Source organism: Pagrus major, chromosome 17 (genome assembly GCF_040436345.1).
Source record: "Pagrus major chromosome 17, Pma_NU_1.0".
NCBI classification, from domain to species: Eukaryota; Metazoa; Chordata; class Actinopteri; order Spariformes; family Sparidae; genus Pagrus; species Pagrus major.
The window spans coordinates 28162508-28177883 of NC_133231.1; the positions used below are offsets into that span (position 1 = coordinate 28162508).

A 15376-nucleotide genomic window follows, 5' to 3' on the forward strand; every position below is an offset into this window, starting at 1 on the left:
TTTCACCAAACGGCTGGCCAATATACAGTGTAAGAGGGTAACATTGTTCCGCTACTATAGATAAATATAAATATAAGACCTTTTACTATCATTATTTCTCTTCTGTTCCGCGTTCAGCTGCGTTCAGGAAACGTGAAAAAGACGCCTCTCACTGCAGAAAATGAAGCTCTGTCTGATCCAAGCCGGGAGCGCTGGCCTGGTGTGAAAACTAAACAGAAAATGTTGTTGGCAGCAACATAACGAACACAAACATAACCAAAAACACCAGACAGGATGAAGATTAGAATTTTTTTTCTGTCGGAAGAAGTTACATTTTTGTCCGAAGAAGGAAGTTATTCTTCGGTCCTTCTGGTTTCTGTTAAATTAACTGAGCGACTGAATTGTAGAGAATCTAACCGATGTAATCAGGCATTAAACTTCTATATTGACAAAAGTTAAAACATTTATATTGTTCTGAGCTTACACGAATTGCAAGCGATCCGGTGGGTCTTGATTTCATGTTGTTTACTTGTTACCAGAATAATATTTCCCCCAAAATCCTACAAGAAACCTATTATATTGCTCCTATACTGCTTGAAGTAATATATTACTGTAATGTGTTACTTTTGTACTGTGCCACCCCCAACACTGGTGAAGAGGGCACATGACAAGGAAGAGGGGACACCGATCATTTAACCAATTAGTTGTCAACTATGAAATTAATCTGCAGCTACGATTGTTTGAGAAGTTTTCAAGGAAAAATGTCCCTTTTTGTGTTTACATGGAGAAGAAGATACAGATAAATGAGGTGTATCTTTACCACGACTCCTCCACCAACCCACTAACTTTAATAAAAATCACAACAGCCTCTGTTTTAGTTAAACATTCCTACTGTGGAGTTTGAAGCCAACTGTTCTTGAAGCCATTCTGTGTTTTCCTGCCACGTGGGCAGGAAAATCCACAAGAGGCAGTAATCAAAGTCTCCAATTAGTAATGCAACACAAGGCAGTAATCAGCTCATCAATGAGAAAAAAGGTCCAAGGTGTTAGCACAACAACAAACGCACCAAATGAAGATCTGCTGCCCAATTAAAGTTTATTTGACTAAGACAATGAAACGCAAAGTCTGAAACAGGATCAGATAAACAAATTAAAAGGCCAAAAAACTAGCTCCAAAGATAATAACTCAGGCACAAGGCTGAGCAGGCAGACACAGCCACTGAAAAAGGCGGCAGACAGAAACTGAGACGCTGCTTCAAGATAAAAAAGGACGTCTGTTCTGAGAGGCAGGTCGGGACCTCTGAGAGGAAAAAGCTCGGAGAGGCAGAATAAGGTCTCGAGCTGTCAGGTAGAATATAAGGTTCACAGGATATGACCAACAAGAGGCCAACAAGAAGCGAGGCCACGAGGCAGTTTGGAGGATGTTACCTCAGGAGCTCTTTCTATTGCTTCACAAATAAAATGATTTCTGTGCCTGGGAGCAGCTGAAGGTCTGTGTCATATATAAGAGAGGTTCCTACGACAGATCGCTTCAGATGCCTTAAAAAAACTCAAAGCTTTGGGAGGATCAGAAGTCGAGCTCCTGAGCAGTCAGGTAGAGCGCTTAGCAGGATCAACAACCCACGTGCCATCTTCTCTCCGCCTGCACGCTCCTGTCACTAACAAAGTCTCCACTTTCTACTTGCTTTCTTGTTCTTATTGCCTTTAAAAACATGTTCGCTGTCTGATTTTCTGGTGTGTTTTTACAAGGAGGAGGAAGAGGAAGTGATTGAGTTGGGGTGGGGGACCACAGACCAACAAAGCAATCATCAACTCGGAGACGAGTGCGCTGTAAGACGGAGACGTTTCAGAAGCTGAGCCAGCCAAAAATACGTAATTGCGGACGCTTGTGCAACTTTGTGGAGTCCGTTGCTTGAACAGTGAAGTGAACCTTAGAAATGTGGTTTGAAGATATGTTTTAAACGGCAGAGATGGCCAAACAAAAGTCTAGAATTTCTGTGCCCTGGAGCAGCTGACGGTATCTCAAAGGGTATCAGTATCAGTGCCAGAACACAATCGATACGCCGGACGAGTATCAGAGAGAATCAAGTGTAAACCCACCGTGAGGTCACCCAACTGCTTTGAAGCCGCATGTTTGGCTTTACAGTTGTTGCTTGGACCACATTTGGAGGACGGGGTGGAGCTGGGGAGGAAATCCTGATTGGATCTGACAGAGAACCCGAGGACACGCCATAGTAGTGACTCGTCAATCACAAGGCAGCCACAACCTAAAGTATACCCTGCTTTATCATCTATTTTACTCTAATTGGGACCATAATTTATTAAATTAACACCCTGCCATGTTGAAGAAGACTTGAAACTAGAGCCTGAGGCCATAAACTGTTTACTGAGGTAATAAATCAAGTGAGAAGTAGGGGCATTTTCTCATAAGCTTACATACAATCAGACTTCTTTTTGAAACCAGTGGACATGCAGGTTGAAGGCACTTCTGTATTGGCTTCATTTAGATCCAGAAGCTCTTGCCATAATTTACGGACTTCATTAAAGGTTGGGTGACGTGACTGCTCAAAGTTAAATGTTATTTTTTTAGTAATTTCCCCAAAAAATGAATCAGATCTGCTATTAAATGTTAAATGGTAGGGGTGTCGCTATTTTCTGAATCTACATCAACTGAATTTTGATTTTAACATTTTTGTTTTGTTGTAACGATTTGTAAAGATTGACAGATCCTTTGTTTTATGCCCTGACAACATTCATTTACATTTTCAAATTCTTCTTTAAAACGATGGAGTTCATCCTGGTGGCTTTTTGTAGGTTAGAGTGGCAAGTTCAAATAATATCCACCAAAAATCTCATTTCCAGAGCGAGTTACCTCCCGTACTGGTCAGTTGATCGTCTAGCTGTGTTGTCTTTGAAGTGTTTTTTTCCTTCGGACATCCACGCGTAGGAGGGTGCGAAGAGTAACAAAATCTAGACACTCCTAGTAAATGGACAGCATTTATAGAGGAACTTTAGCTCAAAGTGCTTTAAACTTTGCCTTTCATTCACATCATTAGCAGTGGTCTAAACAATGGAGGCAATTGGGGTTCAGTGTCCTGCTCAGGGACTCCTCGACATGTGGAGAAGGGTCGGACGATCTCAGGCTTGAGGCTCGGACAGCAACACTCCTTATCGGCCAATACCCTGAGATTAAATCATGCATCAGTAGATCTAAGGTCTGATCGATGCATCCCTCTCCTCTCTCAACAAATATGTCAGTGTAGAAAATATTAAACCGGTGGAGCTTTGCAGCAGTACAGCAGGGAATCAGCTCACTCTGGATCCATCTGTGACAGTGGCTATTCCCAATTTTGCAATCTTAGATCTAAAGTCCATCCAAAAAACGTGTAACCCCCAACTGCTCACAGATCCTGGCAGCTGGAGACACTTTCCAGCTCACTTCGGTTCAAGATACTGTAGCTCAGGCTATTGTGAAAAAAGGACCATGAAGAATGTGATTTTACTACAATATCAGACGTGTGATTGTTAGCCAGTAAGCCAATGAGCGTGGCGGAGAGAGAGGTTAATAAACTGCGTGGAGAGTGATGAAAGCTCGCGCTCCTATAAAGATTGCTAAATTAATATGCTAAGCCTTCGTTCAGAACTACTCTGACAGGTTTTCTCGGTAAAACTCTTTGAGTTATTTATATTTGAACTTTATGAAAGTCTTTTATCATTTGTTATGTTTTGAATTTGCGAGCCGACGTCTTTGGAAATTGGGGTTACACTTCTGTGAAATCAGCTTTATGTGAGGGAGCAGAGAAGAATACCAGAGCAGCTATCGTCAGGTTCAATCAGGTTCACATGCTGGCTCTGAGGCTGCATCATAAACTGGATGACTGTTGTGTTTCACCCATGAATTAAAGCACAAATAGGAAGACAAATTCAAAAGAAAGTCGATGTTGGCCGCAGAAACTCACCCTACAAAAGCCAAACTAAATACTGCATGAGAACCCCCAAGGGGCCAATCGCTGTTAGATTTCCATAGCTTTACCTGGCAAGTGGTTTGACAACATAAACCAAGCGGTTACTCTTTGACGGGCACGATCCCCTGCACATTGAGTGATAATATTTCACACTGTGTACGGTCGACCACCCCGCTGTTTACTCCAACGGAACAGTCCTACCCAGCATTTCTCTTTCAAATCCCTCCATTTTCTCCCTGGGAGGAGATTTCCTTTCCCTTTCCATTCCTGCGAGCTCTCAGATGATGTCATGCTCACCGAGTTTCCACTGCTCCAAACAATCCTGTTAACCTCAGCGCTGCTTCTTGCTACCACACATTCCTGCTTCAAAAAGAAAAAAAGGAAAAAGGGGCCGCTGACCTCTCGCACCTGAGATTTGGCGGATGGAAACGACACTCGCAGATAACGCCGACCTCTCGCCGGTTGCGGTCTTATCTGACCGGGAAAGAGGGGGTGAGGTTTGAAATTTTTGCAGACAAGTCAGGTGATGTGTTGAAGATAAAGCCGGTCTGTGCCGAGGCCGAGCCTTTGTGTGTGACATGAACTTCATAATATTGTTCTGACCTCTTCTTTTTGGCCATGGAGCATTTATCTTTCCTCTGCGAGCTCGACAGTAAAAGGCTCTTTGGAGATTGGAAAACACTATCAGCACCGAGATGAAAAGATGGAAAATCCACCCGGGTGTGAAAACTATTTAGATGATTTTTTAATATTTTGGATTGGGCTGGATTACGTAGATTTAGATTTCCTTTCTCAAGTGTCAAACTTGCACAAGCCAATATATCACTTTCATGAACTCTTACTGAGGACACATCTCAGTCATGTTGTAAAATTGAAGCAAAGTAGACAACCCTAAAAACCTCTTAAGCTTTTTATAATCTTAGTGATTTTTTGCTCAGTTCCATAACTACAAAAAGGAAAAACTGAAAACCAAGGATTGGAAAATACAAAAAGGACCACGAGTAAAGTTTTGTTTCTGCTGGAAAGTTTGATCTCAAATGGCTTCTAGCAGACAGGAGACCTCGTGAAGAGAGACAGGTGTATTTTTACGACCTCTCGTCTTAAATTACTGCGACTTCACCAGCAGTTAGTGGCCGCTCTGAGAGACGAGCGGCTTAATTACTCTGGGATGTACGGAGTCTCAGTTCTGCTTCTCAGCATGTCTCTGTGCCTTCAGGGCCCACTCGGTAATAATACGACCATGTGTTACATCATTACAGTCCAAACTCAGCACACAGAAAGTGTTTTTCTGCACACACAGACAGGAGGGTGGACCAAATAACAGCAGACGTTATAATGCAGCCCTGTGATAAAACTACCTTTCTGAAGTCAAGTTGTTGGGGATCAGCAGTGTGGGATCATGGGAGTTGTTGTCTTCATTTGAGGTATGTATTACAGTGTTATTCGTGTTATGTTTAGTCTTGTTTGCCCACTTCCTTCCTCACTCACTGACTCTCTCCTGGAAGTTCAAGCGTCAGGCAACCGAATGAAACGCACCGTTACCTTGAGTAAAATTCAGGATTTCTCCGGGTGTGAACACTGTCGGGAACATTTGGGACAATCTCAGTACACAACTCAAAATATCTTAAAAAAGGTCATGAACGTGAAGCGGTAATCGCCTGGAAATAGCAGCGAACAGACAGGACCGCCTCTTTATGGAGTTCTCTGTCCTGATTGGATAAAGTGTGCAGGGATAGCAGAAAACGGTTACTGTTGGGATATAGAGCTGCTCAACACTTGTGTTAATAAGAAAAAATATTGCTTGCAGCAGCTTTAACAAAAGCTGAATGGAGGAAATGACTGCCACAATAATCATTACGAGGAGCACTAATGTTGTCTGCTGAGTGCCATCCTATAAAAGACGCTCGAGTGTGGCTAATAGTAGCATATTAACACAGTCTGCAGGCTCTCTGGTTAAATGAGCTGACTAGTCAGCTGGTGCAAACTATGACTATTGCTAAATGCAGCTTTGGCTCAGGCGGTAGAGCATGAATGGCATACTGTATGTTGTAGAGCACTTTGAGCAGTCAGCAGACTGGAAAAGTGCTTCATACATTGAGTCCTTTTTACTTTTTAAAGTGGGTTTTTACAGCCAAACAATGTCGTGTTGATCAGCATTATATATTTGGTACAGTCAGCTGTGCTGTGTGTGGAAGTAAATTGCTGTGAAGGTCAAAAAAGTTGCGAAATATAGTGATAAAAGTTTAATTGTTATCCCACATTACACACATATCTGCACTGACAAGTTTATTTTTTATCTGTAAAATGACCCGTTCATATATACAGTAAGTCTCGTTCACAGTTCTTCAATAACCAACTTATCTGATCCTTATCAAAAATGTGTGATTATCATATATGTGTATGTTATAACAGGAAATTATCCGACCTATCTGCATCAAAAAGCTAGAATCAGTGCATTCAGCTCTCCCTGATGACACAAACAACTTCCAAACCTCTACACACACATACAGATGCTGATATAGGTCGACAGCACACAAACACACACACGATGCTCTCTCCACAGACAGCTATAACCTCACACAACCCTCCCCCTGCTCATTCACACACACACACACACAGTCACCAGCCTCCTCTGAACCGGCGAGCTCTTCACAGACGAGGGTTTTTGGGCGGCGAGTGGGCGGCTGGGAGCGAGAGGCAGCCCTGGTTTACAGGTCAAGCCTGCAGCTTTACAAGGGAAATCTCCAGAGCCACTATAAATACCACTGTGAGCTTTAAGGGTGCAGTATATCACACCACTGGGTTTGAAGGACCACAAACTGACCTAGTTTTTGTAGTTTTTTTTTTTTTTGTAGTCCCCCTCCTTTTCCCAACTGTACAGTCGCATGAGCCTGAATACAATTAAATGTGAATTTCCCCTCCTCCATTTCAAGTGACTGTTAATTGATTGGCCCGACTTCAAAACACGCCCCCCCCCCCTGCAACAAAGAGCTGGCCGTTCACCTCACGCGTCAGACTCATATATCATTAAAGTACCTTAAAGTTTCAGGGTGGGTTTTTTTTTTTCTTTCTTTGCTGTAGTTCTGAGCAAAGGGTACAAATACGTCAGGAACCAATTCAAGTAAATTGTGAGGTTTTTCAACGAGCCCCACCTGCAAGCAAGACATTTATTCGGCTCAAACTGATGTACTGCGACTTGAAATGAGGCCTAATGATTCGTTTAAGGAGACGGCTGCATAAAACTTACAGTGCTGTCGAAGTGACACAGCCGTGCAGCATGTGCAGCATAAATCAAGACTCCTTTTTTTTTTTTTTTTTTTAATGCTCTGAAGCTGATTGGATATGCTCTTCGTATCAGACATTATAATTCATTTGGTTTTTATTCCGCTTTATGGTGGGAAAAAGAAAAAGGTGGGAAAGGCCTCGAGTTGTCTTTTGAACACCTGAGCGGAGCAGATGTGGAGTCAGAGGACAATAAAAAAGCGGCGATTCAGCGCTCACGTGCAAATCTCATCAGCCAGCTCTAGTTAGCGGCAGACGGCACTAATTGGTTCCAGAAGTGTTGCTCTCGTTCACACTGGCTGAGATGGCGAGCGGCGAGGGCGGGCAGAAAGAGGGGAGAGAGGGGAAAAAAAAAAAAAAGAGGCAGTCGAGGGGAGGGAGGGCAAGTAATGAGAGGTCAGCCGCCATCTACAGTCGGGCTGCCAGAGCCAGAGAGGCTCGCCAATTTTATGGTCAATTGGGCGACGCATCTGGACTCATAGATCACAGGGCCGCGGGGCTGGACTTAGCACCCAGCTCACACACACCAAACAGACCACACAACACACACAATCACAGCCAAACAGGCTACACATACACACACACACACACACACACACACACACACACACACACACACACACACACACCAGGGAAACATGATGCTGTCAAGGAGTCTTATGAGGATTTTTACATACATGGTTCCTACAGTTTCCTACAGAGAATAATTTTATAATTGAAATATTTTAGTATGTTATACTGTCCACTATAGCAGTAACTTATCAACTTATCAACATTTTTTACCTATTTCTGACATTAAATTGACCAAACAGCTAATTTTAAGTTTAATCAACAATAAAAATACTTGTTAGTTTCGGCCCCAACGGAGATTCAAGTGTATCTGTACAAACTTAGTCTTGTCATACAGTTGTTTACAGCTGTTGTAAACTTTTGAACATTCATTAGATTTTCACACTCTTAGATTAATTATAGGTTTCAACATATCTCACTACTGATTAACTGAATTCTCTTGGGTCTTGGGTATTTTCTAGAATAAATTGTAATTGTAATTGAAACAAGGCTGTTTTGAAGAGTTTGTGGAAAGTTGAGTCAAAGTCAAGTCATTTTCTTGAGAAGAGATGTTCTGATTCCAGCCTCTTAAATGTGAATATTTTCTGGTTTGTTTACTCGTCTCTGACAGTAAACTGAATATCTTTGAGTTGTGGACAAAGCGAGACATCTCAGGACGTCACCTCGGGCTTTGGAAAACACTGATTTCATCACTTTCTGACATGTTATAAACCAATCAATTGATAAATAGAGAAAATAAACAGATTATCATCTGTGTATATCACTTTATACGTGGAAACTATTCTTCATATTTCCTTTATTTACACTTGACCCATTAACTTTCCACAGTAACCAACACCTAGTAGAGTTTTTTCATTTGTTCTCAAGGTAAAAGGCAAACAGTACATGAAGTAATTGGCCCAAATGCAGCTCCACATCCACTCAGTGCTCATGAGCTACTAGCAGGCTAATTAGCTCGTTTGATTATGTGTTGACTTTGTGTTCTTTCTGTTAAACTGTTAGAAAATGTGGAGACAGTTTCAAAGTTGCACACACTGTACTTTGGACACAAATTGGTTTTCTGGTTCACGCTCAACAATATTTTAATGGAGGGAAGCAAAGCGGAGGCCAGACTCAGCGTCAACCCCAAATGAACAAACAATTTTCCACAGTGTGTCATTATATGAGAAATTACAGGGAGGAATTGTATTAATTGGGTTGAAAGCAGTTTTAAATGGAAGTTCAGATCGTGATCTCACTTCAGGGCTATATTTAGAAAGTATGTAATAAAGTTTGAGTCTTGAAATGAAGAGAAACAATTAATAATCCTAAAAGAAGACGATGGGATCAAAGGCTCAAGGGAGATTCTTTAGTCTGCTGCTGTTTCTGAGGTCAGGAATGAACTCCAGAAGGGACGAGAAGTCCTTAAAGTATTCAGAAAAAATTAAATCTACAATTTCATGACAACAGATCATACTAGCCACTAAATGGAACTTGAGCTGAGACTGTTTTACCAAATCCTGAATTCTTGGAACATAACATTAGTTTCAGATGGAGGAATTATCCAAAACTGTATGCGAGTCACACTCGTAACCACAGCGCTGTTGATTATTATTATGTTTTTTTGTTGCTGTAGCACTGCAACACATTTCTCTCATATGTGCACACTATTAATCAATCATGAACCTTGGCTTTTGTTTCAGCTGTCAATATCAGCAGCTGAAACAACAGTTCTGCTGTCGCTGATAATTGTTAATTCCACAAGTTGGCCAAATTACAAATTAAACTCTTGGCTGTTGTCTAGTTAGTGCGTAATTGTTTATACTCAGTCAAAGATGATTTCCTTGAGAAGAGGCACCACTCTATATCATTTTGATGATTGACAAAACACAGAATAGACGATCTACAGCAGTGTGTTGTTCTTGTTCAGTGGTGATTGCCCTGAGACTAGTTCACGACACTATTTCTGAGATTTATTTGTCCTTACCCAAATATCCACTCACTAGGTAAGTATAACCAGAAGTGAACGTACATGAGAATGAGTGTTTCAGAAAAATTGTGCATTGGTTGTCTGGTGAGAATGGGTTGTGCTGGTGTTGTTCCTGCGGTTGGTTTGTAAAACGAAACAGCCAGTGACAGAGCTGATACAGCAGATTGTGAGCTATAGTTGCCCCGGTAAACACACCAACCACTTTGGCTGCAGTGTCTCTGTGCACGTTCGGTAGAGTGAGCAGGCCAGAACCGGGAGCGAGGCTGAAGAGGTTGGTGTGTTTACCGGGGGAACTACAGCTCATACACAGCTGTATCGGAACCGCAAGAAAAAAACAGACCAGAGCTACTGTGTGAGTTAACACAGAGGTTACCTGAGGTGGGATCCGTAATAATGCGTGGTCTTACCTCTGTGGGCACAGCCAGAGAAGGCAGCAGGGGCTTCATATGGCCGTACCTCAGCATTGTTACCATGACGACACAGCGTAGCATCTCCAAGAAAGCAGCTGTTGGCCTGAGCATGAAAACAGACACAACACAACACCGAGGTTTTTATGACGTTTCAGCTTGATACCTTCACCCTTACTGTCCTCCTGGCTTTCACCTCCAGGATGAATGTTGCTGTGATGATGTTAGTAAAGTTTTTAACGGGAGAAGCTTCAATTTCCAGAGCTGACTGAGTTCACAAACATCTGCTACATGGCAGATATGGCAGCATTGTTTACTCGTGACCTTTCTGTCACAGCTTGCAAATGTTTCAGATTTTCCCTGTGAAATTCAGGTGAAACTGTCCTGATTTTCGTAATAAGCTGCAATGTTTGGATAGAAGTCAAGAAAAAAAGACATTTGTGTCGACCACATAGTGAAACAACTAACATTATTTCGGTCATTTGATGTATAAATATATTGTTTGAAAAATTGTGACAATTGTCTCAGGAAGTCCTTTCATATTGTCACAGCAGTAGTTCAAAACCAAAAGATCAATCAGGTTTGTTGATATATGTTTGTTCTTCTTTCCTGTCCTGTCAACCACGTTTTGATCCTTCAGATTCATCTTGCAACCACTGACATAAATAATCAGAGCCTTCTCTCATGCCTCTTAGTAGAGCTGCACAATATGACAAAAACACAAAAATCATATTGCTATTATTTTGACGGATGTGAAGACTGCTATATGATTCATCACAATTTTTTATTTTCACTGAAGAAAAATATTAAAATTGTGATAATGTGACATTTGTTGTCAAACAAAAAATGTGTAGGTCTGGACATCTCGACAGCAGTACTTCATTATAACGCTGTTTTGTCTCACATATCACCTTTATCCCAAAAAAAATGCAGCTTCCTTGATTTGAATTGTGCAGCCCTACTAGAGTAAACTCTGTCTACCTCCACATTTTGCCACTGTCTCTTTAAATATCCAAATGCTCCCACAAAATCAATACATGAACAAATGTCTGTACTCTACCTCTGATCCATGATGTAGCCCAGGGCGGTGAGAGTGAGCAGAATGTAGCCGGTCATCCCCAGAATGGTTAACTGGGACAGCATCTGGGATCAACATACGTGCCATGAGAAATGCGGTCGGGAAGAAATACATTAGAATCTAAACCTTAAATTAATATCATGGCTGGTTAAGTTACGATCACAGGAGACCTTACTGGGAGAGCAGTCATAAACCGCACTGCCGTTGGACTGTTTACTTGGCACTGCCAACCAAAACATGTCTGACCTTGAGAATAAGTGTACTGGCACGCACAGCATCCTGCAGCAAACGCAATCCGCCTCTTACTTTACACTGACATGCCTAGTTTACACAGACGCTCTAATCATCCCAGATGGGTCTTGACAGGGGACTTGACCACAGTGGAAGAGACTTCAGTTTGAATCCCGATAGCCCCTCGACGGAGCCAAAACAACCAACATCAGGGCAGAAATCCCATGCAGATTCTCTCTGACCTTTTCTGAAGGGACACACAAACCAGAATCACACAAACACACAAAGTACATGATGTACGATCTAATTCGTGTTCTCTAACCTACGGCCTTGGCTGAGGGCAGCAGCTGGAAGCACGGTGTCTCCTGAGGATGTCGCGGGCTGTCAGCTTAGGTTTATATTTCTCCGACACTCAATACAGAGCCTCACAGCCAACTCTCACTGACTGCTCCCATACTGTACAGACCCAGAAGGCCATATATAGCAAACATAAAATCAACCCATCAACAGGATGCAGTAAAACCGTACGTCTTCATGTTTATCCAATGCTCGTAATCCATAAAGGAACTATATTATCTGAGCCCTCGCATGGGAACATGGAGGGATGATATGATTATGTTTTCCGTGAATCAAACGGAGGGAATTCTGGCCTCCGTCCATCTACCAGAGAGGAGGAACAAGAGTCATCCAAGACTGTCAAAGTGTATTAAAGCTGAATGATCATCTTTGTATTATAGTTCAAAGGCTAAAGACACAGTTATTTTTAGCAACAGGTGTAATGAGTGGAGAATTATTTTGGTATCAAAGGTTATGTGAACTTATCTGCGTGTAATAACCCTGCTGGCTCGGCAGCCGAGACGTTACGCCCGAGAGAAAACCGTCCACCAATCCCTCAGCGTCGTCAGGTTGGAGTCACGTTTACAGAACTCGTTTTAAAAAACAAGAAGGGGAAATGTTCGGTGACTCATTCATCGTGCTAATTTTTAATGTGATCAGGTGTTCAAGCTGCAGCAATCACAGCAGAGGACAGAAATGAAAGTTAACATCTGGTGGCAGTCGACTGATTGTGTTATTCTGTTGTCCCCTGAGACGGAGCAGATTAACTCATTATTCAGGCCATTACTGCAGCTGTTATGATGATGAAGTTCATAAGAACTCGTTGGACAGTTTCCACTGAGAAAAATACACCAGAAATGTTGCTTAAGTGAGTGACAATGATGACACATATCCTGTACTAAAAGCCTGATTCATAAAGAGGTGGGAGGCTCCGGTTCTTCTCACTCTGCATGTTAGCAGATTCAGAATTAGTGCATCTTTACAAACACACAAATCAGTTTGATCATCAAGTATCTTGTATTTGTACTGTATTGAATTGAACGTAGGTTGGAAAGAATTTGAAAACTGCATTTTGTTTCTATTTTCATTTTTGCACAGTGTCCTAACTTTTCTCGAATAGGCTTTTTTGCAACAACAGTTTATACAGAACTCAAATGCATGAATGGAAATTGCATTTCTTTCTTTCTTAAAATATACATGTGAATGGGTTCATTGAAAAAGATCAACAGGCATTATTTCTGATTACGATTAAGTCCAATCACACATGTGTCACATCTGTGCCGTATTGTCTGGCTCACTGGCGTTGACAGTAAATGCTGACTCACTGGTGTTGATTTTATACAAATAAGCTCAAATATGGTAATTTTGTGCAATTACATAAAGCTGTTTTCACATGTGAACTCCGGACTAGAATTTCTGCCTTGCGGTTGTATGACTCTGCAGACCAGTCATGTTGCTGTTTGCTGAGCTATGGAGCTGAACAATGGGAACAACATTTTCTGCAGAATGTTATGATGTCAAAGTGTCCTCATTTGAAAAAATTCCCTTGAGGCGTTCATGAGACATCGAATTCAAAAGAATTGGATGGACAACCCGAGAACATGCCTCTGGCCTCAGCTATTACTGTGCGCGAAGCATTAAAAATGTCCACAGAGACAGGTCTGGACATTATCCGGAGTTGCCCTTTAACACAAGATTGTCTGTGTCAGATGCGCTCTAACCTACTGGAAATGGTTTATGTGAGGCATGGCGACTGAGGAGAGCATGCAGGAGGAGGAGGAGGACTCATCTGACTGTTTATACGTTGATTTCAATACTACATTTATTTGGACGTATCTGCAATATCAGCGAAAGGGCAGAAAGCGATACAGGCGGGCCGAAAACGGTATGAAGACGCTTCAGCCCATGCAATGTCAGAGTAAAGTCTTTTCAAAGTCCAGGCCAACTGATTCAGACATTTGCGTCCACACATACAGCTCCACTGGATAATGTGTGGACAAATTCAGGGTCAACATGCCGTCAGAAAAGACGTCGGACAATAAAAAATTGCCCCTCATCATAAAAACACTAATGGAGAGTTGCTGTGAGATGAGATTTTATGACTTGGTTCCTCCCCCTCGCTCCCTCCTCTAATAGTAACTGTTTAGCAAACCTATAATAAAATGTACACGTTGGCCTGCTGATGATGTAATTGAAGAGTAGCTTCACGTGTTTGAAATAACCATGTTTTCATGGCTCTGAATTAGCGCACAGCCCATAAATTGTCCGGCAGTGTATCATCAATTGTCAGGCTAAATAAGCGCCTAGCGAACATGTGGGTATAAATACATAACAGTGACATGATTTATTGTTGAGCCAGAGAGCTCACTTTGTTATTTTCCCTCCAAGTCCTGATTGCTGCATCCTGAAGGCTATTTGGGTTGGGAAATGGTTGACTCGACAATTAAGGCGTTTGTGTTCACTGCTGGACCACCAGCTGGCGTTTCATTCGACAAGAGGGAGGGGAACCCTCGACCCTGGAGGGGAGATGTGTGTGTGTGTGTGTTTGAGGGGAGGACCACAACTGAAGGAGCACCACGGAGGTAGCCATCACAAAAAGACAGACCATTTTATTTGGGAGTTTGAAGGGACTGGGCGTGACAGCACTTTTTGGCTAACCAAAACTATGCCGAGGGAAAAAAGGCTTCCAAAGATAACTGCTGAGGAGACCTGGTGCCTTTTTTTTTCTGCAACAGGAGGAGGAAGGGGGTCTTTTGGCTCCTCGAGTGGAAAATAATAGACAAAGGTTGTTCTAAAGGGGAACGGCGATCAGTCATTCTGTCATGATGTTAGACCGAGCTAGTCTTTTCCTGCTGGCTAAGTAGAGGACTCAGCTCCACCATGGACCAGCCACAACAAACTGCATAATTGAGTGAAATAATGTTGGCAAACAAACATGCAGCACTCAGTCTTAAATTAAGAGCCCTGGACCACTGTGTCGTACTTTATATGAGGGATTACAGTAGCCTAAACAGCCCAGTAGCCAGTGTGTGATCAGATGTCAGGAACATAAAGGCTCTTCCTTCCTTCAGAGTTACAGTCGAGATGCATAAACAACGTAAACCCTGTCGTCTTTACAGTTTCCTTCATGTGACAGATACGTACCATCTTCCTTTCGAACACATCGTGGTAAATCGCCAGCACCAGCAGGAAGTGTACCACCACGTAAACTTGTAAATGCAGCGGCCAGCTGGGATCATGAGGCACTTCCTTTCCGGTGACCTGCACATGGAAAATAAAACATGTTTAATTCCCCGATCCCTAATTATTTTTGTGAGTGGAGTCATTTTCTGGACGGATTCTCACACCAGGCAGCACAGTGACGTAACTGATGTTTGCAGCAACATGTTCAGATACTTTGCAGTGAAGCTGCAGTGTTCGATGCCGCGTAAGCTTCTACACTAACTGTGTGCTAATAATCAATGGTCATTTTTAATGATTAAATACCAAGTTACATTTACTGTTTCAGTGCACTGATCTGGTTTTAGACAATGAAGTTTATTGTTATATTCCTGCCTCCA

The 15376-nt window shown here is 42.2% G+C and overlaps 1 protein-coding gene across 1 annotated transcript in view; it reads right to left on the bottom strand.

Annotated features, from left to right (window-relative positions):
- agmo (alkylglycerol monooxygenase) overlaps positions 1-15376 on the bottom strand; it is a 55713-nt gene that overhangs the window by 7516 nt on the left and 32821 nt on the right. Inside the window, exons 10-12 of the mRNA XM_073484816.1 lie at positions 14961-15077; positions 11232-11314; positions 10172-10277 (exon numbers count right to left, since the gene is read on the bottom strand). Of these exons, the coding sequence (XP_073340917.1) occupies positions 10172-10277; positions 11232-11314; positions 14961-15077 (306 nt within the window). The remainder of the gene's footprint in view (positions 1-10171; positions 10278-11231; positions 11315-14960; positions 15078-15376) is intronic.